Source organism: Corvus hawaiiensis, chromosome 3 (assembly GCF_020740725.1).
Source record: "Corvus hawaiiensis isolate bCorHaw1 chromosome 3, bCorHaw1.pri.cur, whole genome shotgun sequence".
Taxonomy (NCBI): domain Eukaryota; kingdom Metazoa; phylum Chordata; class Aves; order Passeriformes; family Corvidae; genus Corvus; species Corvus hawaiiensis.
In genome coordinates, this window is record NC_063215.1 from 5,558,360 (window position 1) to 5,582,874 (window position 24,515).

The 24,515-nt window shown below is 35.5% G+C and overlaps 2 protein-coding genes across 9 annotated transcripts in view; one reads left to right on the forward strand and one right to left on the reverse strand.

The window, feature by feature from the left end:
* SUPT3H (SPT3 homolog, SAGA and STAGA complex component) overlaps positions 1 to 24,515 on the reverse strand; it is a 257,849-nt gene that overhangs the window by 200,734 nt on the left and 32,600 nt on the right. The window lies entirely within an intron of this gene.
* The window catches only part of RUNX2 (RUNX family transcription factor 2), a 215,991-nt gene continuing 208,319 nt past the window's right edge, over positions 16,844 to 24,515 (forward strand). For 2 of the 5 annotated variants that reach the window (XM_048297268.1, XM_048297269.1), the window contains exons 1-2: positions 16,844 to 17,003; positions 17,208 to 17,327. In XM_048297268.1, coding sequence (XP_048153225.1) covers positions 17,270 to 17,327 — 58 coding nt within the window. In that variant the 5' untranslated portion in view covers positions 16,844 to 17,003; positions 17,208 to 17,269. Of the gene's footprint in view, positions 17,004 to 17,207; positions 17,328 to 24,515 lie in introns of those variants that run through there. The other 3 variants (XM_048297270.1, XM_048297273.1, XM_048297267.1) reach the window with 3 other exon arrangements.

The window sequence follows — 24,515 nt, forward strand, 5'->3', positions numbered from 1 at the left end:
GTTCCTCTTCATCCCGTGGAAAGACTGCACTCAGTTTTGCTCTTACACACAAGAAATTTCTCTTGGAATTCACAGCAAAATCCATTGATCTGTGGGTATGCTCAATCACTGAAAACAGCACAGGCATTAAGAGCAAATCTCTCCTTGTCGATATCAATGTGAAACAACTGTGTGGTGGATAAAATACCAAATAATTGAGTCAACATGAGATGGAAAGGCCGTAAGTCAAAGTGTTACAGAAGTATTCCCTCTGCCACTGCAAGATCTTTTGGTGAGAGCATCAAAACCATGCAATACGGTATTGTTGCACATCAGCTGTATGCCATGGCCCTGACGGAAAGCAGAAAGATTTCACAGAGTTGAATTAAAGAACTCCTAAATTCCTGTTATATATAACTTATTAAATGTGTTTGTATGTCAGAAACTTAAATCACTGACTGATGGTCAGGTGGATTTTTTCCCCTCATTTGAGCTGGCTATTGCACAGCTGTCCCCTTGCACAATTCTTAATAGTTTCTAAGTAACCAGTTCTGGTCCTGCAAAATAGTGAAATACATGAACAAGAGACTCAATATGGGTTTGTAATAATAAGACAAATTCCTCCCAATTAAAGACTTTGCTTACATTTTAACAAAGTTATTTACTTGCTACTTCTAGGGAGAAAAACCCCAAACACATATTTGCATGACGCTTATTTGGAACTACTAATGATGCTCCACATATGCCAGTATTATGCTAATTGTCTGGCTGAACCCATACTCCAGGCTTTTCCAGCAATCAGCAGGCACATCTGGATAAAGTGGTTTCAGTTTTACATCCTTTCAAAATATTCACACTGCTACAACAATTAAGCAAATGAAAAATGTAGCAAACATTCTGGCAAAATCAAAATTAATTTGCTGTTTAAGAGAGGGTTATGTTTGCTATTAGTTCATAGTACTACAGTAACATCAGACACTGAAAAAGTCCATAGAGTCTACACATTGAAATAAATGTAATTTTCCTTTTTAACCAGAAAAAAATAATTTCATTTCAAATGTCCTCCTCCACCACCTTCACAGGTAAGCATGCATGTACAATGAGTAAGCAGGTGGTCATACAACAAAAATTTCACCCTACTATCCAGCCCTGGAGAGTCACTTATCAAAATATAAAAACACATTTGTGCTGAGCTGAATTTGCCATGTCACTTGAAGGAAAAAGAAAAAAAAAAAAAGAAAAAAAAACTTCTTCAAGGATGGGATCATTCACAGGCAGGGGGAGGAGGAAAACCCTAAAGGTATGCCTGTCTTACTACAGATATTCCATTTTTAATCTAAGAACAACAGAAAGGAAAAGCAGCTCAAGCACCTCGTTAGCAACTGACAGAGGTGAGGCTTTTACATAATCACCTGTTGATGCAGGAATCAGTCAGACCACAAAACTACTACTCTTTAATGGATGAGAAAGAGGAAGGGGAAGTTAAAAACTTTTACCTACTAACTCTGGAAATAATCAAGACTCAGGGAAAACACGTCTGTGTTTCATGCAACCATTAAAGAACTACTGACAATATGTGTGGTCCTTCTGCAATCCCCAAACATGGCACCAACGTTTTTGAAGTGAGTTCTGATTATGCTTTAGATGAGATTAGATATATTTGCACCAATCAATCTGTCAAAAAAAAGTTCTGATGTACTAGTTAAATGTGTTGAAACATCTGACAAAGAAAATACTAAGTGTTTGAATGTGATCATTATAAATCTGTGACAATGAGGATAAATCAGTCCAGGTGGCAATGTGATAATTTTCTGTGTTTCTACTCCATAAAGGGATGTATGAAGTTCACCCTCAGGCATATATAAAGGTGTGTGGTTGAAATTTAAGATGATAAATACTGGAAGCAAAACCAAAAGAAAAGAAAAATCTCAAATTAGTGTTTAATAACAGATGCGTACATTATGATTTCAGTACATTTTGTCTGTCCAGCATGTTAAGACATTATAAATTATCATCTACAATGTTATATTTTGAAATGCTACTGGAGTTTTTTTGTTATTAAGCACACCTTAAAGCTTAATTTTTTTTCCTACTTAAGGATGACATGGATCCAAATTTATGCCCAAAGAGATTCATCAAACCACACTTTTAGGGGAAAAAAAAAAAAGGATACACTAAATATACAAATTAATCTTTCCCCAAAGTTAGTCATTTTAGACAAATTAATAGAATTTTAGTTGCCTTAATACCCTGGGTATTCATACACCTTTCAATGGGGCTGTTTCCTTCAGAAAAGGACTGGCACAGGTTGCCCAGAGAAGCTGTGGCTGCCCCATGCGTGGAAGTGCCCAAGGCCAGACTGGACAGGGCTTGGAGCAACCTGGTCTAGTGGAAGATGTCCCTGCCCATGGCAGTGGGTGGAACAGGACGATCTTTAAGGTCCCTTCCAACCCAAACCATTCCATGACTCTGTGATAAGATCGACATACAGATAATTTAAAACTAGCATTTTCCAGACTTTCTGAAGTAGTAATTCCTGGCATATGAATCCTCACTTTTATGACACATTCAGCTATTGAAAGTAGACATACAGCTTTCAATAGGCCAATTCTTTCAGAAAGATCAGGCAAAATCATTAAAAAGAAGAACTGGATCATCAAACAAAAAAGGCTTAAAAATGGTACCAAAATAAAGATGAGTTTAAATGGGGAAATCAGAAAACCTCAGAGTGACTAAGTAGAGTGATAAAATGAAACAACCTTACTGTTGTTAAAACTCACAGTGAAAAATCAATGTGTGGATCATCAATAAATTACAAAGCCAGTGAATACTACCGAGGTTATATACTTTTGAAAATACTTCCACAGAAGCATAGCCCACTTACCTTTACAGGCATAAGCAATTAAAGTTCTTAAGTTCCTGTATCCTAATTTTACAGCACTTTACTCATTTACGCACTTAGATCAAATCTTTGAAGATTTGGTGACTTTTTCCCCACGGTAATACTGTGGTACACAGTATGTAGACTATAATCTCAGTGCTGTCATCAGCTTATCTATACACAAACTCTCCAGAACAGGGATCTGCACAGAGATCAAGTTCTCTCCATAAAGGCCAGTACTGAATCCTTAGGAATAACCCCTCCTTGGTTTTGTCAACAACAGACCTAAAGTGTTGCCTGAGGTTATGACTAGTCAACTGTGTTTTATAGCTGTAGATAAACTTCACCTCCATGATCTTCTCTTAATCCTTTTTAAGATACAGTAATTTTTGGCTTCTTCACTGCCTTGTTGATGAATTCAACACTTTAATTATGCACTGTTAAAAAACTACTTCCTTGTATTCATTTTAAGTCTGCCATCTGATAATTTAATTAGCTGCCCCTAGTTTTTGTTGTGAAAAAGGGAAATAATTGTTTCCATTCACTTTCTCTGCATTGCTCATAATTCCAGATTTCTATCACATTCCCCTCCCAGTTGTGTCTTCCCAAGCTTTTAGCACCCTGCCAGTTTAGTTTCTGCTCCTTGTACAGAATTCATTCAGTTCTAGAATATTGTTTTTAATAACTGGGTGAACACAACAGCAGAACAACTAGTAACACCATTTTGCTATGATACTCTCAATTCCTCTTAAATGCAATCTATTTTTGACAACCGCTAAGCCTCACCCACCAAGCTTTCAGAGCTCTCCAGTATGACTCTTTTTTTATCAAAATAAACAGCACAGAGTTCACATGGGTTTATCAGCAATGGATTTCACCTGTTTTGTCACCCACTCAATTCTGTGCAATCCTTGGGTGACTCCACACAATCATTTCACTACTCTAAATAACTTTGCCATCAGCTTTCTGGCTTCTCCAGGATGGGTAAGTGAGGTTTTCTTGGGGCTGTCCTGTGCAGGGCCAGGAATTGGACCTGAGGATGCTTGTAGTCCCTTTCAACTCAGGAGATTTTATGATTCTACAAAGATCTTTGGTAGATCTTGCAAGTGACTTTGCTCTAGTGCAAAAATTAACTATTTCTACCCTCAAATTTCTCAGCTTTTATTTGGCTGCTATCTTCCAAAAAAGGATCTCTTCTTTATATCTCAGTACATATTGTAAAGTTACTGAGACACTGAGGCTACTAAACTACTAAAAAGCCACTAAGTGATTTATCAGAAGATGAAAACTACTGGGGTTCCACCAAATTCCCTGACAATGTTGCAATTACTTCTTAGCAGTAAGACAGAACCTGAAAATACATGGGTTTTCAGTTTGACAAGGATATTCAACAGTAATTATAAACAATTTTGTGTTGAAACAATGTCCTGTATTGATATTTAATTGATAATCACTTATTTAGACATTCACTCATTCTTCCAAGAACCTTATTTTTAGTCAATAGCCTAGTCATTAAATAAGTCCTTACTTTATGCTAGATGAAGAACAAGCAGTAATAAACCACACTGAATACTGTTTGAATAAATTAAGTAGCAATACTTGAAAATAATAAACATTTCTTCTCTTCACATTTTTTTTAATTCAAAGCACACAGAAAGGAGCCACATATCATGGACAGAGGATACAGAAAAAAGGGGTGATCAACTCTCACATGACAACTGAATTTTGTGTTTAGTCATGAAAGCTCTAAATTGCAGTTACATAAACAGAAAACTAATGCCACTGGCAAACAGCCCTGGTCTGTAATTTTCTATTTGGGATTCACTGGTTAAAGCAGAGGAGACGCTGAGCTCTGACAAAGAACGATATGGGAGATGACATCAACTTCTTTCGGCAAATGAGCTCAGCGTGCCAGCGAGCTGACAAATTAGCTTCTAAAAACCACTAACAGTAGCTTACAAAGTCACAGCTGTTACCCTGTTTTGAACAACAAAATGTTGATCTCGGTTGAAATGTCTAGTTTTACACAAGATTTGTAAGTGCCCTGATTTCTTTTTTTTAACAAAGAAATGAATTATACTGAGAGAGGCATGAGGGACAGGCAGTGACTGTACTCTGGTGACTCCGTGGTGATGTTTAATCGACAAGATTAAGTAGAGCACTTGCTTATGTTCTGCACCCTTCTGAAATTTGAAAAACTCCCCAGAGATACAGGCTCAGTAGCAACATAAATCCACAAATACAACAGTACCACAGCCACTAGCAATTTCTTCAGCTAACTCAAGCATTTCCCAGGATATTAAGTTTGATAGTAGGAAGAAATGCAGCAGAAAACCTGGCATGAGAAAATTTGTAGCAGATTCCATCAAGGGGTTTAAACCAATTGAAAGATGCTAATACTCTACAAAACAAATGTTCTTCAATGCTGATTGGTGGACAAAATAAAAAAATCATAGTATTACTTTGCATTTCAACTATTTGAATAAATCTTCACTTTCATGGCAAAGTATCAGGCCAGCCTTCTTTATTTCTCAGAGTTACAGGAGATTAAAAATTTTTTTCAAACACAGCAAACTTAGTTAATATTGATACTCCTATGACCCTCATAAGTGTCATCTGAACAGCCTTCAAAAATAAATTTGTTGATGTTTAAGAAAAAAACAAAACTTTTTACAGATGACCAACTGAAGGACAGAACAATTTACCTCAAGGCCTGAAGGTTCAAACAGGAGCCTGATGTCACCTCTCAAGCATCAGATTACAGCCCTTTACCACTAAAGCATTCTCTCTGCTTTTTTACCACTCTTACTTTCATAAAATTGCAGTAACTTCAGCATAATCACTCCTGATTTATGGTAAATGAAGGGAATAATCAAGCCAGGACAGACGCGTGCCAAGTTCAAGTGACTACCCAAAGCCAACAAAAAACACCAAATCACTGGTCAGAGCTTGGATTGACATTTCTATGATTCTAAGTTTAGACGCCTAACGAAGGCCTTTATTTATTAATGTTACAGAAGGCCTGTTTCTATCAACACAGTTTCTTGATTGGTTTTTCTTTTACCTTTACCCAAAGTGGAGATAGTATAACAATGACTTAAATAAGACTGTGGGCACATGAAGAGCTGAACAAAACCATGTATTTTCAACAGGAAGTTACCCAACTACTACATGGTAAATGCATCAGGAGTTAAGGCCACATAAAGACCCTGGTATTCACATGCAGGAGACTTGTAGCCTCAATCAATCATTTCCAGTACTGTGATGAAATCTGGTCTCCACTGGAATCTATAAAAGCTTGCACAGGCTCTTGATCAGAAACGGGGACATTCTTAGTTCCAAATTGCCAATTTTATGTTTGGAAAACACAAGCAATGAAGCTCATCTATGTACAAGAATATAGAAACATCACAGTAGACCAGAACACTCCACTTAACTGTGCCCCCTTTCAGAGGTGATCAAAAATTGTCCACTCCTTGTTTTAAATGACAGTACTGGATTTTACCAGTTCACACATCCATCATTGACAAAATGAACTAGTTAAACTTAAAAAGATGTAGAGAAAAAGCTAAGCATTTTCACAAAAAGTACCCCCCAGCTGGAGAATGGACTGAAGTTTTGGGTTATATTCGTCTTTTACTTTTTAAATTTTATTCTCTGCATACCCCCAACCAAACTATATATCTGACACAGAGAGAAACATATTTCTCCCAAGAGTACTGTGAAGAGAAGAAAGTAATTAACATTGGTTAAGTATTCTCATAGTGTGACATGTGCCAGAAGAGCACATGAAAGTTAGTAATTCTTCATACTAGAGTTTGAATACTGTGCAGGAAAGATGGCAAACAGCCATGGAATGAGCAATCAGTAACAAGAAAATCTCTGAGTAACCACTCTGAAGTGAACAGCATTCCTTCCATGCAAAGAGTGAGTCGGGAGTTCTAGAGATGGCAAAAAAAATTGCAATCAATTAAGACTATTGTAATGTACCAAATACAGTAGGACTGTAAGGAGAGTCACTGGAAAACCTAATTGTAGATTTTCTGTGCTAACTTCATCAATTTATTCTTCCAGTGTAGAGTTTAGCTAAGCTTACTGTTTTAGCAGAGGAACTCAAATACAAGGAAAAACAAGCAAACAAAAGAAAACAAAACAAATAAGGAAAAGACCAAACCCACTCAATCAGCTGGAAATAGTTCTATTTGCAAGTTCTTCAGATTTTACCTCTAAACAATTAGGCAATCTTGTAGAAAACCTTTATTATTTTCACTGTGTATCCATCACATGTCCAGTCTAGGAAGAGCTACTGATGAGAGCAGAACAGAAAAGCACTCAGAAAGTAACTGTTCTCTAAAATTCATGAATTCTAAAAAACTGGGCATAATAATGTCTGGCTCTTTAAGTTTATTTCAATTATTCAAAAGGAAAAATAAAGCTTGGATTACTGTAGCTCCTATAAACAGATAAAACAGATATTTTCTACCCACATCAGAAAATGAGAAGATTGAATTGCATTCAGTTACGAATTGGATTTGTTCTTCAATTAAAAGAGAAGAAAAATAAATCATGCTGAAGCTAAATGACAAACCAAAGGCTATTTCATTGTAATTTTGTCCAAAAGACAACTAAATTTGTTATTTCTTCAGCTCTTTGATCATTATGTTTAGTTTGTAAAGATGCCACTTACTACTGCAAATACTCCATTTCTGAACAGACTGGTATCATTTTTCCCGAAACTGAAATATAAACATTCAGCTGCAAAGCTGCTTCAAACCCACACTGGGCAAAACTGGACTTAAAACTCAAGAAAACATTTAGATGTTCATAAAAAAAATATAAAAGTAATTTAAAATACTTTGAAGAAAGGACAATTAGTAATTTTACCAAATGAGTAGGATAACGATGACAAAATAAATTGAATATTCTGCACTATTCCCAAATCCCAATTACTGAAGTTTCTTTTTAAAATTAGACATACTCTGCCTATGTAGATATAGGGACACAAACTGTGAAAGATAAATGTTTTACATTTTACACTTTTCAGAGATTACAGTTATTTCTGAGAGCCCCAACCCCAAAGCCCATGTCATGGGAATGAACTCTGGCTCACGAAAAGCCACATTTCCTTCAGCATCGGTTTTGGCAAAGCAGCAACTGCCCAGAGCACTGCTTGAGCTTAAAAAACGGTCTGGTAGCATCAAGCCTTACATCCCCATGGGTTCCCAAAATACACAAAGAGTCTGGCTACAAGGAGCTGCTCTGGCATCACAATTACAGACTATGGAATCCAAAGGAGACGAGTGTCACAGAGGACAGAACTCTTACAGCCAACCTCATCCAATGGATTTTAGTACAAAATAAATTATAGGAAATAATCTAGAATGCAGATTCCACACACCTAAAAAAAAGGCTTCTTTAAAATGCCATGCCCAAATTATTCCACACAAATATTAACCAATTAGCATGATCTTTGATATGCAGGTACATGAAATACAGAGATTTCTTTGATTCTTCAGACAGTGATAACCTTGATTCCAAAGTCTTTTCAGGCCAGGAACAACTGAAGCACCACTCCAGAAGCAGAATGATTGCAGGAGAGAATTTAGAAAATACAAGCAAACACTATTTATTTTTCAGTCTGGATCAATTTGTGACTGCACTGCAGAATTTTCCAACGACACCAGTTTTTAGTGTTCCTGTTCCAACATACTCCTATTCCACTCACTAACAGGGAGTTTGGCCATTCAGCTCCAAAAGCTATTTGGGTGCCAAGTGCCCATTTATAGCTACAGCCTGTCCTCAAATAGGCAATAACCAACTGTCTCTGGGCTGTCCATCTGCATCACTTTGTGCCAAAACACAGAATTTCATCCTACTTAGCACCTCTGATCCCTCATACTAAATGCAGACCCAGAACATGAGTTCTTAAATGGAAACATAACAATTCACTTTGATTATGGGCTGGATCTCCAAGTTAAAAGAACCCTTTTTACCCAACTGTCAGTAGATTCATTTAGAGCCAACAAGTATACACAGTGATTTATCTTTTTAAAACAAGTTATTTATCTATCTAAAGAAAACAGAAGTAAATGGTTAAAGTGATAAAATAATTAAGTATTAACAAGCAACATATATACTATCCTATACACACAGAATATTTCCTCAAAGCTTGCATTATTTATCTTACAAACTAAAGCCCTGGATTCTGGCAACCAAACCACAGGGTCTCTCTAAAAACAGCTTGGCTTCCTCACTTTTGGGGTTGGAAGGTCAGAGGAGGAAGAGGTATGAGTGAAAGGAACGCTTGCAATCCACTTTTATTTTTCTTCTCCGTTACCACCCTTCAGTTACTAAGCAGTCTCTTACTTTGAGCATGACAAAAAATGTGTATTAAAAAGAACTGACACCTGCTTATCTGGACAACATTGAACAGACCTGTCTATAAATGCTGCCTGCTTTTTCCTCCTGAAGTGAAAAATCAACCAGCTCTCCAAGACAACACATCAGGAACTGGAAATCCCATACCAACATCTCCCATACTCTTCTCAACATCCCTCAAGTTCTAGTATTCTTCAGGCACACCTCCACAGGCCATTTTAAGTACTATGCACAGACAGCCCAATTCCCTCCAAATGAGCTCAACAACACACTGAGCACAACCAGGCACTTCTGAACTGGCTCTTTCAGAACAAACTGGGGTTCACATGGCCTTGGAGACCAGAGGGCAACTTTCTCCTCTGTTTACTGTCCCCATGAAAAGGGCTGCATCTTCTTGCTTTTCATCCTGTTCCAATGTCTTCATTTCTCCTCACCTTCAGTATTCCTTCACTACAAAATGGGAGCCATACTGTTAAAAACAAATCTCATTAAAAAACAAGATTTTCTTTTTAACTCTCTTTCTTCCAATTTTATTCTTTCCATTCCCTTCTCAACCTCTTTTCAACTCTCTTTTCTCATAAATGATCTTCAGATCTCTTCTCCAACAGAAAACCACAATACATTTTAATTACAAGGGAAAGCTTAGACTGTTGACAAGCTGTGAAAAAGTAGCAAATCCAGGTATTAAATACTTAAAAAAAAAAAAAAAGGGGAAAAAACATATGAAGAGAAACAGGAGAAAGGATGAAAGTACCTGATTTTGCTTTTTCTTTTTTTTTCCTAAGAAATACTGTTTACAGGACTGAGGATCTCAAACTTAAGCAAGCATCATAAACAGCAGAGAAGTATTCCCCGTGCAATCACTGCATAAGGAAATGTTTTGGGGTTGGGTTTGGTTTGTTGGTTGGGTTTTTCAAAAAACAGAGAAGCAACCATGATGATCAGCCATCATGCTCAAGTTCAAGCAGAAAACAAGACCAGCTAATTGCACACAAATAACTAAAACACTTCATAGTAGAATATGTGGAGAAAGTTAATAATAAAATTACAACTAACTACTCTCCCTTCCCCATGAAGTTCTTCACTTATTTTTTACTGCTGTTCATTATAATGGGGTTTTTCCCCTCCCTCTTTTTCATACTTTTCTTAAATGGCTGGCTGCATATATTTAATTGTATATTCCTCAGGGCAGGGACTATTTCCTTAATTGTCTGTAAAGTCCAGTGCTATAAACAACGGTCCTATGCAATGCTAACTAATAAAAAATGAGTAATGTTTTGTTGAGAAATAGTCATGCATTAATTATGCAAGATAATCTGGAAAGTACAGAACTAGGGAAAAAAACATGTCGTTCTGAATCCATAACTTTTAAGCATCACTACCCAATGAATGGTTTATGATATTCCTTTCCAGTATTATATTTAATTTCTCTTGGGGTATTTAAAAAACATCTGCTCTGAAAGTTAGCAAATGGGTATTGTTTACTCAGAAATTCTACAGGGTGCAACCCCCTTCTACACTGTCAGTTAAATATACAATATTTTAAATACACATTATGAAGCCAACTGCGGAAGCAGGCACTTAGAATGCAAAGAATATTCCACATATTAAAATATACATGAAAAATACTGTTCAGGAGTTATAACATATATAAAATACAGATTCTAGATTCAGTATTTAATAAGTATGCAATTTAAAAAAAAAACATTTCGTTTTTATTACTTACTGAACTAATTTCATGTCCTAAATCTACATTGCTGCAGACTTATACAAGCACAGAAGCTACTAAAATTGGTATAACTTTAAAACCAGAAGCAAATTTTTATTGCTGAACTATGCCCCTGAAAATGGGGTTGAATATAAAAACAATGACACCAAATCTGAAGAGCGTAAATACTCTGCCTTAATAGTTTTTGAAATCTGTTCTCTAATCTTGACTGAGGTTTGAAAGTAGCAAGTCTGTATTTTTCCAGTGTAAATGTTGTGCAAAAGCTTTACAAACATAGATCTAAATCTGCAATTGCCATTACTAAAATAAATGAAAAATCTATAAGCAGCAGTGAAACTGGCATGCAAATAAAAGAACTGTCAAGACATATACTGCCTAAAAATAAGCTTACAATAACTATTTTAAAGACTGTGTGTGGTCTTACCCATATATTTTGGCAAGATGCACTTTCTCCAACCACAGCTAGATTCATCCAAAAGCAGTGGCACTGGAGAGTCTCTGTCTCACCTGTCAAACTTGAAGAACGTTGTTCAGCAGACCACCATGAGTCCATGGATAGGATCCACAGCACTACAGCAGCTGTTCTTGATAAGTGTTCTCTAACTAGAGAGGCAAGCGCTTCAAAAATGTTCTGTAAGAGGATCACCCTTAAAATACATGCATTTAAAGACAAACAGAAACAAGAATATATCCAGAACAAGATTTTCAAGACATTTATGGCACAGCAGCATCCATGACCTCATACGTATCTCTGTCTGATATTTGGAAATATTCACAGAAAATTTGAGTCTATTAAATTCATATTAGAATTCAACTTAATTATTTACCTCTCCCAAATTACTAGACTCTTCAAATTGCAGGCAATCAAATGAAACAACTAGAACCCCTAAATCTTCAGGGGTTAGGAAGGTGAATTTTCCTCTTTTCAGTTCCTTTCATACGTGTGACATGGAAAATATTTTCACACCAACCTACAAATAGATTAAAAGTGGTAAGGAGAGGTAAAAGGCTGCTTGGCTACAGTAAAGGTAAGATTCAGTGAAAATGGGATGAAGGACGAAAAGTTGCCAGTTTTAAAATGGCCTGAGAGGATATTTTGCCAACCAGAAAAATGAAGAGAACTTATCTGAATTCTGTCTGTATAAAATAACTTTGACTGTTATTAAAAAAGCACATAATCACTAATTTCCAGAGAAATATGAATATTTTCTAAAAATAGGTCACTGCTTTTAACTGCTGAGATCTGCTCTGATTTAACTACTAGTAGCATTGTATCCTAGAAGCAGGAAAGGCTCTAGAGAGATTACTTTCACTTTTCCCTAGATATATTTAGTGTACTAACTAGCATAGTTAGGATATTATTTTTCTTTGGTTTTGTCAGTAGCATGTTTGAAATAAATTTTATTAAGTGGTAGTGTATGTAACATTGCATTGTGGGTAGCAGTTTCCTGCCTTAACCTAGCCACATCCTCAGCTGTTATATGAGACAAGTTTCCCATATTTTCTGCAAGTTGACTTTTAAAAAAAAAAGAAAAAATACTGACAGGAGAAAATAGCTAGGAGGTTAGGATGATCTTAAACACCATATATTGACTGTTTAGAATGGGTGCATCTAAACAAAAGGACTTTTTTCTCAGTTTCTGGGCAGTCTAAAAGATACAGGAACACAAGGAAAGTAATGCTTGTCTGAACAGGAAGAATCAAGATGAGACACATCTGACCATTAAGATGCAGCCCCTTATTCAATGCCTGATCAGGGGTTAGATTATTTCACTGGAGAATAACTTTGCTATGCTATGAAAAAGTGAGAGAACTGGCAACTCAAAGTGAATGAAAACAATTTTTGACTACTTGCTATTACATGATGTACTCACTGGTTAAGAGATGACCATCTTTTTAATTTAAACAACAATTCAGTTTAAGGTTTAATGTGATCTTCGGTAGCCTGATTGCACTGTAGAAAAAACAGACAACACTTATTTACCCTAGAAATGTAACAGTACTTTTTCCCCCTCTACCTTTAGTGGTCCCAGGCACCATCCACTTCAAACCGTATCTTAGCCAGAAAAAGGTTCTGAGACAGAGAAAGGCAGCAGTAACACTCAGATGCTCATTGCTACTCTAGCAATAAGTACCATTTTAAAATGAAGGAATGCTGAAATAACCTTGCTGTTGCAAATTTTTTAATCAACAGGCAGTTTTTGTTTTTTGCTTTAAAAGTTTAGTATAAAGTGGCATCAGCATGCTCTACTATTGCAGAGATGATGGAAATGAGAAGTCTACAAAATACCCAAGTCTAACAACAAAAGCTTCCCAAAACATGCAAGTATTTTAAATCAAACAGTATTTTAAGTGTATTGGCTATGAACCATCAGAAAACACAGTTCTCTTCCTCTAAAAATTATAATTAGTCCTCAGTTTGAAAAACAGAGCCAAGGGAAGAAGTTTCACTTAAAGAAAAAAAAACTGCTCCAGTGGAACAGATACGTTAACAATACCTACAGTGAATACCTGCATCTGAGGAAACTGCACCAGGACTTTCTGAATCATAAAAATCAGCATCTTGTTATAGTATATATTGTAAAACTTGTAAGTAAATGCAATCTAACAAGTTTGTCATCACACTGCTCTAAGCAGAGTATTTATATCATTCCAGTTGTAGCACAGAAACAAACATTTAAGTACAAATAAACTTTCAGCAGGGTATCACACTGTTTATACACTGGATGAACTTTTGAGTGACATAAGGCAAAATGTTTGGAAATAAAGCATAGCTTAAAAGTTCCAAAACACATTTCAAGAACAGTGAAAGATGTAATTATCTTTCAGTGTTGCATTACAACTGACTTTTAGATTTCATTTGTCATCAAAGATCAAGCTCATAGTTTACCAGAGAAATTCCTTAGCATAGTACTTCCTTTGTAAGTGTAATTGGGACTCAAAGTATCCCCTGTGGAACTTGGAAGGGAACTTCCATTTTTGTAGATCTACCTTTTAAACAAGAGCCTGTCAAGCATTAGTCTACAATCAAGACACTGGTTTACACAGTGGATTTTCAGGATTCTTGCATCTGCTTCATCAGAAGTGCAAACTATACCAAAAGAAGCCACCAGTTTCACAGGTATTTAGTCTCAAAGTTTGGCTTTATAATGTTTCTATACAAAAAAAACTGCATTTTTATCAGTGACAGTTTTTACAAGTTACATCTTGATTACTCAGTTACAGTATTTGGCTTTCTGGTTTTAATGGCTTTTGCTTTACTAGATGAAGACTTCTTTGTAGTGCTCTGGATTTGAAGAGGTGAAAAAGTAAAAAAATGGTTCTTAAAGGTATCAGATCAAAGCAGAGCAACAAAGTTAGAGAATAACTCTGCATACACAAGTGAAAGCATGAAAAAGCCATTCTGGAGAAAGATTGAGCACAGCATTTCAATGCAATAAATTTTTATATCAGACTTCTGTAGGAAGTTCAATATTCTAATACTAAAGATATGACTAAAAATAAAGTGCAGAGTTTTGAAAATCAAACACCATTTTCCATATGAATGGAAACAAGTATAAGACCAAGACAAGTTATCTATTATTTTAAAATACTGTGCCTACCTACCATCAAATAGAAGTCGATAAATACCTTCAATGTGTAAGAGTCGTTGAAAACTCTAAGCTTACAATTTAAGAGTTCCCCAAATAAGAGGCAGAAACCTCCAAAAACTTTTGCTGCATCACAAGTTTATTAAAACTTTAATGCATAGAAATACAATCTGTATATGAAAAGATTAGTATTCTTTCCATTATTTTTATACACTTAGGATTTTTTCATTGATGCTCTTAACCATACAGAGAAAACATAAATAATAAAAGCAATCTATGAATAGGAGAATTAAATATCACCCTTACTTTTAAGTGGAATAGGTTTTTTGCAGAATATTCCTTTTTCATTTTATGGTAGAATTCTGTAAGTTTGGCAACATGTAATAACCCTCAAAGTATTGAATAAAGAACAATGCAGTTTACCTTACAATACTTATTATGAATGAAGTTTTTATGAACAAGGGTTTATGGTTTTTTGATAATTTTATAACAAAAATCAAAACAATCTATTTTCACTGAAAAATCCTTTCTCATTTTTCCCATCCCCACAAAACAGAGAACCTGCTCTCCCACTCACACCTTTAGCTATTCATATCACACCATTCCTGACCAATTTCTAACTGAGAAAGCTCAGGACAAAGAGGAAAATAAAAAAGGAGGGATGGTAGCTTCAAAAATATGTATTTTATTTTGCAAAGAAAAGCTGAACGATATCTAGAAAGTGTTTTACACAGTTCGTCTGCTGCCCCAAAAAAAAAGACAAAAACAAAAAAAGGAAAATAATTTAAACTCACTCAGCTAAAACTTAAAACTACAGTGCATCTGTGGTACAATCAGGATAATATGAAAAGTTCTAGATATAATGTCCAAAGAGGCAAAAAATGAGATACTTTCTCAAAGATGTTTCCAATTTTGTTCTGAATCTGAGTGAGCAAATCAAGACTACTAATACACGCTGTCTGTGCACATTATTCCTTACTACACACAGCATTTTGCAATTTATTTCAAAGCCTCTATTATAAACAAAAAAATACTGCTTTTGTTAACCCATTCCGTACCGGTACAGTCAGGGCTTATGTTATGCAATCAAAGCCAAAGTTACAATATGCTAAGTATATAAAAAAACATCACACACACATGCACACAGATGATATTAAGTATCTGAATCTTACATATGCATCAAATTTATGTTTCATTTTAAAACTAAGTGTTAACATTAACTGGTGAATGAAGTTATTTATAGTCTCCCCAAAAGTTTAAGACTGTTCTATTTCCCTTAAACACCAAAACTATAATAAGGAATTAATGCAAGCACAACCAAAACCCCCCAACCCTCCCAGCTCACTCTGTTACACAACGTCCATGTTAAGTCCTCCCAATGCCGGTATTCCAAAGCATCACTCCCAGGCTGCAGCACACAACCAGTTATGATATCCAAATGACATATTTTGCCCCAAATATAAAAGAAACATAATTGCCCTTAATTTGCATCACATAAAACTGCCAAGTAGTTTTGAAGACATGTAAAGCAAGGCAGACATGATTTAAGATTTGCAAAGGAATCCCCAGACTAACACTTCTGTGACAGCCAATTACAGTGAAAAACACAACCCCAACAAGCAGCCTGCTACTAGACCTTACGAAAGGTAAAGTTTCTTACAATGAGTTACAGATTCACAAGTATAAGACGACAAGGAGAAAAAGTAAAACAGAAGGAATCCAGCCACCCAGCAAATACAAAGCAGACCCAAGATCGTGATACAATCCAAAGATGTAAATTATTGTAAATCATCGCTGTTGTTCAGAATTTCACACAGCCACTTGTGCCAATTTTGCTCACTTTTCCACAGACACAATAATAAAGGAGGGAGAAGGAATAGGAAGGGAAAAAAAAAGAAAAAAAAAAAAAGGAGGGGGAAGAAGAGTGGGGGGGAACCTGAACTGAGAGTACAAATAAAGTTCTGCTGTCCATATGCTTTAACTGTACAGAAGTTTGGGCTCTTAAAGCATTTTGTACACTCTCCAAAGCCTCATGAGTCACAAAAATTAAAAAGCTATATCCCTCTGGATGCCAGGAAGGGCCTTACCACGGGCCTTTTGTCAAAATACAAAAAAAAAATTTTAAAAATTTTAAAAAGGAAAAAAAAAAGAAAAAGAAAAAAAAGAGAGAGAGAGAAAGAAAAAGCCACAGTGTAGGCAGTCCTACTTGGAGTCCTCTGATGTCACAGCCACATGACTCGCTCGCTCCAGTAACAGTGCTTGCAAAAAAAAGGAGTTTTAAAGCTTTTGCTTTTTTGGATTGTGTGAATGCTTCATTCGCCTCACAAACAACCACAGAACCACAAGTGCGGTGCAAACTTTCTCCAGGAGGACAGCAAAGAAGTCTCTGGTTTTTAAATGGTTAATCTCCGCAGGTCACTACCAGCCACTGAGACCAACAGAGTCAGTAAGTGCTCTCTAACCACAGTCTATGCAGTAATAGTAGGTCCTTCAAATATTTGCTCATTCCCTTTTTTTTTTGTTTTGTTTCCTTGCTTTTCACATGTTACCAGCACTACACAATTTTTTGGAAAAAACCAACTATAGAGTCTATGCAATCCAGGGACACAGTAAAACTAAAACAAGGTTTGGCTATGGTTTGTGTTTTCAGTTTGAAGATCCAAGAAGTATTTACACCAGAAGGTGAAAGCTCTGCGTGAACCGAGAGGGACTATGGCATCAAACAGCCTGTTCAGTTCAGTGACACCATGTCAGCAAAACTTCTTTTGGGGTAAGTGCTGCAATATTTGAGCTTCTGTTTTCCGCTGTCGAGAGTTTTCTTACTTTGAACAATGCTGGTCGTAGTTACCTAAGCAAAAAAATGCTGAATGGGATTTTAGGATGTTAAAATAATATACCTGGTTGTTTGGGGTTTTCTGGGGGGAAAGAAACTGTAAATAACTTCTGCAGATTTAAGAACAAATTTTTTAGCTGGCAAGCTGAGCAAAGGGAAGTCGGTGGCTTAGTCCTTAGTGTTTGACAGCAGGTGTGCTCAGCTGTCACAGGGGTCAAGGTGTAGCTGCATGAATTTGAAAGAGTCTGATGGGATCTAGGAAAATGTTTAATATTATCTTGGGGCAAAAGATAAAGTAATCAGTGAGTTAATCAGCAGCAGCACAGAAAATCTCATTAAGAACTCCGGTAACACTTTTAGATGTATCCACCATGGCTGGTTAATGAAAGATACTGTAAAAGACAGGAGTTCAGACTGCTTGCTCTCTAAACCTGATGAAAATGAGTAGTTTGTAGCATATTGCAGCCTGTCCTACCCAAAACTGCCCTATCATTGTTCCAGGCATCTTATTTTTAAGTATGTATCTCAGATGAAGTTACCAGTGTAAATCCGCAGTTTTCTAGTCCTCAGTTGCCCTCATTTCACAGCAAAGCTTGTTTGATAATATATTCAATTGTAAAAGCAAATTCTTCTCATTACACTTATTACAAACAAGGCAAAACATTCATGCATTAAAATATTAAGCTATGAAATAAAAAATACATGATCTAACATGCTGCTGAATTTTAAGTTTAATTGAAAGTGGGATGCAAAAAACTCTGTAGAAGAGCACTGCCAAATATTTACTTCAATATTCTGAACTGTAAACACAGATTCCTTTAAGAAATCATATATGTATATACTGAGGTAATTACTTATCTGCACTGTACCTATAAATGTTCATAAAAATCATAAATACACTATAAAATTGCACCTCTATCTTTGCTTACTTTGAAAAGCTTCATCCTCTCAGATACAGACTTAAAATCAGTAGAAAGCACCTCACTCCCAAATACTAAACAGAATCAAATATAACCTGAAGTGATTTATCTGCAAGTAAAATGAAGCTGTATTTTAAAGTGTATTGGAAAATGCTTTATTCTAGTTACACTTGATGAGTCGCAAGAAGTACAGTCACAAAATTTTTTCAAAGCATCTTTTACTGAGGCAGATCAGGCAGACAAACTGAAAATTCTGAAAGCTCTAGGAAAAAAAAATTGTGAAAACTTACAAGATTTTCTTAATGGTGTCCATCATGTTGAAATTATGGTGGGACCATGGCTAAACCTACTTCTTTTCCTCCCTTGCCCCCCCTTCTATGAAAAACAACAATGCTAGAACCATTTCCAGTGCATACATCCCATTATTGTAGTGAACTGATGACTGGGGTGCCTTTTACCCCTCCTACTTCACAGGCTTTGACTGGCTCCCGGTTAAGCACATGAATAAGCTCTGAGACTGGGTACAGAAACAGAAATTAAGAAACTGCTTCTTGCAGGAGGGTGACCAATTTAATATATGACCTATAGATACCGGAAGAGATAACATGACCTGTGGCTGGCCATGCAGCTGTAATACCCCGAACACTGAGCTGAAATGCAAACACAGACCCGGCAAAGCCGCTTTTCTACCCAAGCTGGTGTCTGAGCAAAGCACAGCAGAAGCATAGCCAGACCACATTATCCCAGTGTTTACAACAGGAAATACAGTTTACATGTATAGGGACTTTCTTTTGCTTTTACTTCCAAAAGAGATTAGAAGAAATTTAGTTGGCTAAAATTATCAAAACACCGAGTCTGACTGCTTAATTCACCTACTTCTGATAATTCCTAAAGCCAGTGGGAAGTACTGTGATACTGTGCTTAATACCTTTCCTGAACTTCACTAAATAAGGTTGGATACCTGAATTTCACTTTGGACACAAACAATAGATGCAAGGGACTACAAAATCTCATCAGCTCTGTCAATGTGTTAGCAGTGTATCCTGAGTTAAAACCAAATTTTAGAAAACCCATTTTTATAAAAAGAGGGCAGAATTTATTTTTTAAAAAAGCCATAACACCCAAGTTATTGTCATGAATTTGCCATTCAATGATGCAGCAGCACCTCAGAATGCACAATCTGTTCTTCCTTTCTGTACTGCCCTTCTCTTCCCATCTCTACCTTATTCCTTTCAGGACTGTTGAATTTAATTGTTTCTCTTCAAGACTGAACTGATGAAGTATAATGACAAGTCATAACAGGGCAGGAAAACAGCGCTATGATTAACTCGCATGGTCGCTAATCTGTGCTATTAACCATATTCCTGAAAGTTTTTATTCCACTCATTTTTGTCTGTGTGTTTTCAACTTCACATGAAAGGGAAAAACAAGAGTAGCAAAGAGGAAGGATCCTTTCCTAGTTCATGCAAACATACATATTCCTTTCCAATTTAGTACACTTCAATCAACTACGTTCTGAGTTTCACATCCTGATTATTATTATAATATATATAATATATAATAGAATTATTATTATAACTACCTTGTGCCAGTTATACACAGGTTTTGACTGCATCAAGCCTGTGTAAACCTTCTCAAGCTTTTAAATCGAAGCGGATTCATTTCAACCAGCAAAGGCTATCATATTCACATCCATAGCGTTTGAAGGAAAAAAAAAAGGCTCAAAATAAACACTCCGCAAAAAAAACCCCAAACCAAACAGCATATTTATTATAAAATTTGGGAAACATTGTTTACTCAAAGTATTTCAGAGACTGAAATCCTTCTGAAATGCCTCCAACAACAATTACAATTTTAAAATAGATAAAGGTATTTTCAACTATATTCTATGCATCTTTATAGGAGGATTTCACTGAAAAAAGGAAATAGGATCTCAGTTTAGCTGATAATTCAATCATTTCACATGTGATTTCTGGAAGTTGATCCCAATAAAGATATAGTAAATCTAAAGTCTTCAAGTTAACAACAAAAAACATTACTCCGCTTATTTTAAAATACTCCTCAATATCTTCTTCATCAAAAAATCTTATACCTTTTGTAAATTTCAATTCTCAACTGCTTTACTATTTAGTAGGGAATCTTAAGGGGTTTTTTTTTATTTTAATTAGGGTACTGATAAAGAGAAACAAATCCTTTTACATTATCTGTGTATAGAAAGCAAAAGTTTTCTGTATGTTCTAGCTCTGTTTACCATATTCATACTATTGTGAATGCTAAACAAAATCTCAGGAATCACTACTCTTTGCATAAAATAAGTTTAAAATACCAGGATTAAAAAAAATAGTACTGAAAACTGTTCAGGAATGAGTATTCTCAATGTGCATTAAGAAAGCTACAGCTTCACAGGGAGGTTGTTGGTGTCTGAAAGCTCCAAACCCTGCAGGATTGCACTTCACCACTTACAGGGTTTGTAGGCAGCAAAATGCACTGACTGCTTAATTAGCTGTCTCAAATGAACTATTAATAGCCAACATTGTTTAAATCAACTACACCAATGTAAAATTCAGTAATATCAAAATGTTCCAGTTTGTTAGGAGAATATCAGAGTATCTGATGTTTAAATAAACTGGGAGAGAAAAAAAAAATCCTGTATCATTAGGGGCACTGAGGCACTAAGATTTTATCAAACGTACAGGATTATCTCTATTGAATAGGACCATTCACAAATCAAAACTCACTCCACTTCAATACTTTCATGCAGTGCTAATCAATTACAACCTTTTCTAGTTATTCAAAATCCATGTGCTTTTAATTTTATTCACTGGTGGTCTAAAATATAATGTTCAGGCCAAGCTAAGTCATTCTGTATTGCAACTTCACTTTTTTTCAATAAATATTCATCTAGAGGTTTTCTTAGAGAGAACTGCTCATATGAAGACTGTGGTAATATTTTTATACTGTACCTCCTTGTTGAAGCAAAAGGTTAGGGGTTACCTAAATACCTCAACTGTATATACAAAAAAAGGAAAAGGTAAGTATTCACATGAAAAATCCAAAGGGACTATATTATTTATTTTTGCATTTCCTATGATTAATGATGCACCAGTGCATACTTGAAAACTGAAGTCAAAATAGGGTAACACCTCAAATTCCTTTACAAACTGTACAAATATCAAACTTCCATCCTGTATTAACTACTCTACCAGAAATATTTAAAGGCTCTGCCACCCCACATTAAGAGTATAACAATAATACTGAAATTCCTCTCAAGCTGTGTGATTTCTTGGTCACAGTCAGACTAATATTAATCTTAAAATTGCACCTTATACCTTTATTTTCCCGACTGTTTTCAAAAGAGAGTTGTACCTTTTTATGAATAACAAGAAACAGCAGCCTTAAGTAAATAACAAGCATCTAATACTGCATCCATTTAAGTAAAAAGGGAAAAATAAAGAAGCTAATAATTCTGGCAAGAGATGCTAACTAGGCAGTTAGAGACAAGATAGACAGATTATAAATGTATTTACAGACTGTCACACCTTGTGGCAGACACCATCAAAGAACAACATGGATAACAACTAAGAAACACTCTCTAAAACTCTAACTTAATGCAAAAAGCTGAAGATACAACCAGAATCTGGCATTATTTTATTCTTGAGTCCAGCACACTCCTGTGGAAATTAAAGGAGAAAGGGAAAGGAGGAATTATCCCGTGCTTGCCAAGCTTCAAAGGTGCTGAGCACCAGCGTTCCTCCTGCTTGGATACAACAGGAGCCAAGGGCAGCTGTCAGTGCTGGGCACCTCCTGAAAATCAGACCATCTACATGTTTCCCTCTATGTATCCAATAAAAATCAATATTGTGTGTTGTAGGTGAAAGAGTTGGTTCTGAAAACTCATTAAATACACTCCATTAATAAGAATTACAATAAATTGCCGTATTTAATATGCCCTAGAGTATATAATATTTTAATTAAGGCAGCCTCAAGATAAATAGTGAGTTTAAGATGGTAAAACCTGAAGCATTTTAGGGTCTTAACTTCAGCACTGAGAGAATCCAAGTTTCATACAAGCAGTTAAGAAACTGCAACAACATAAAACTGTTATTTTCAAGATAAAAAATGAATTTGCCTAAATGCAATAAATGCAACATTTATTCTGATAAGCATACTCAGAACTAAATTAATAGACTGTGTGCCATTTCAATGATATTTTCCTTGGAAATTTTGCCAGACTTAGGAATTAACCACAGATTTTCATCTGGAGACAAAAGTCACCCACAAAATGCAGAAAAACATCCACCTCCTCCACCACAGAACCCCCACAAGTATCTACTCTTATCAACAAAATTAATTTGTGCTCACATTACATACAATAGCTTTCATTTCTATTAGATATCTTCATTCCAAACTGCCTTCTAAAGTCTTCTGGGAAACAGGCTAAGGAGGTCTATCTTCTGCTCTCAAGTGTTTTTGTTTTTAAGTTAATAAAGCCTAAATCTAAGAGCACGTTTCCTTACATAAACATGCTCTCTTCTACAAATAAATATAAGACCTGCCACTTAACATACTGAAAAGCACACCCTAAAGAGAATATTTTAAAGATGAGCACAAAGACAAAATAAATTCAGGTTACTGTATCGTAAAACAGTTTAACACTTCCAATAAAAAAAATTTCCATAATTCATGCATCTGTTTCCTGTATATATTTTTTATTCTGCTTGTTACCATACTGTGTACTGTTCTAGCCTTCTTCGTGTAGTTTTAAGTTTCCTATTTCATGTAGGAACTTGCCCCAGGAGGGAAAACTAAACTCCGTAGGTTTTCTCCTGACTCCCTTGAACTGCTGAAGTCATTTTAATCAGAGCAATTAAATTACTTTGCACAACCTACTCCTTATTAAATGTTTTATTTATAAAAATTAATTTTAGGATAGCAAAAAATTAAAGGAAAAAAGCTACATTCTCCTTTATGTACACAGGGTGCTTTAAAAAGTATTTTTGTATAACATCCACTGTATTCATAATCATTTCCCTTAATATTTTTTCATCTCTAATAAAACTGCCTTTATTTTTACAACAAAGGGTAGAAACAGTTTCTTCTGCTGTTTGTCTCTTAAAAATGCCATATTCATTAAGGTCAGGCAGCTTGGAATTAACAATAGTTTTAATATGTTATAGCTAAAAACCCCATGGCAAAAATTTTTGGCAGGAATTCATTCAAATATGATTACTGTATTTCTGATAGACAGCCTATTTCACGTATTATATTTAATCAGAATTGCTAGCATTTCATACTGACTTAAAATTTATTATCATTCATTTTCTTGATTAAGGAAAGATAAAAGCTGATGACCTTACATACATTTATTTTCCCCAGAATTTATTTGAACCGTAAGTGTGCCAAACCATTGTTTACTTATCCCTCATGGTCAGATATCTTAGATCTAAATCTACTCTGTGGTTTACTGAAACAGACAGAGCCACTGCCAGTTACATAATATAATACTGTTCAGAGGAAAAGAACCTGGCCTTGATCACAATGAAAATTAACACTAATAAGATGCATTTGCATCTATATGCACATACACACACATACATCAAGCACCATATGCTGCCTGCAGTGGCTCTGCTGTAACAAATCGGAGCAGGGGGATATTACAAGTCATTAGTAATTACTGAACTGAATTTCTCTGTCAGATACATTTAATATATATGACCCTATACACACAAGCAAAAGAAAGGGTTGCTTATTTTTTCATTAAGGAAAAACAATATAGATAAATAATTACACCTAAGTGCATTGACTACCAGATAGTGTTAATCCCTCAAAAGTCCTGTAATTCATATAAATACAAATCAGAAAAGACAGCGTTAAAAACACACAATATTTTAATGTATCCATGTGTGGTACTAGAACAGGGTATTCTTTCTTTTAAGAAATGTTAATGAGCTGTGTATGCACAAATTCATACATGTATACAGTTCAAACCTCTAATTCCTGCTAACTCATACTTCTAAAATTGTGTAATTCATGTTAAAAAAGTCAAACTAGCAATAGTATAAATTTAGAAGACTTCTCTATCGGTACAATATATTCCACCCTAGCACTGAAGCTGTAAAGGACTATGTGATATTGCATTCAGATTTGTCAGCAGTACCCAAAAAACATTTGCCACTCTTCATGCATCTTGCTAATAGGCGGTGGA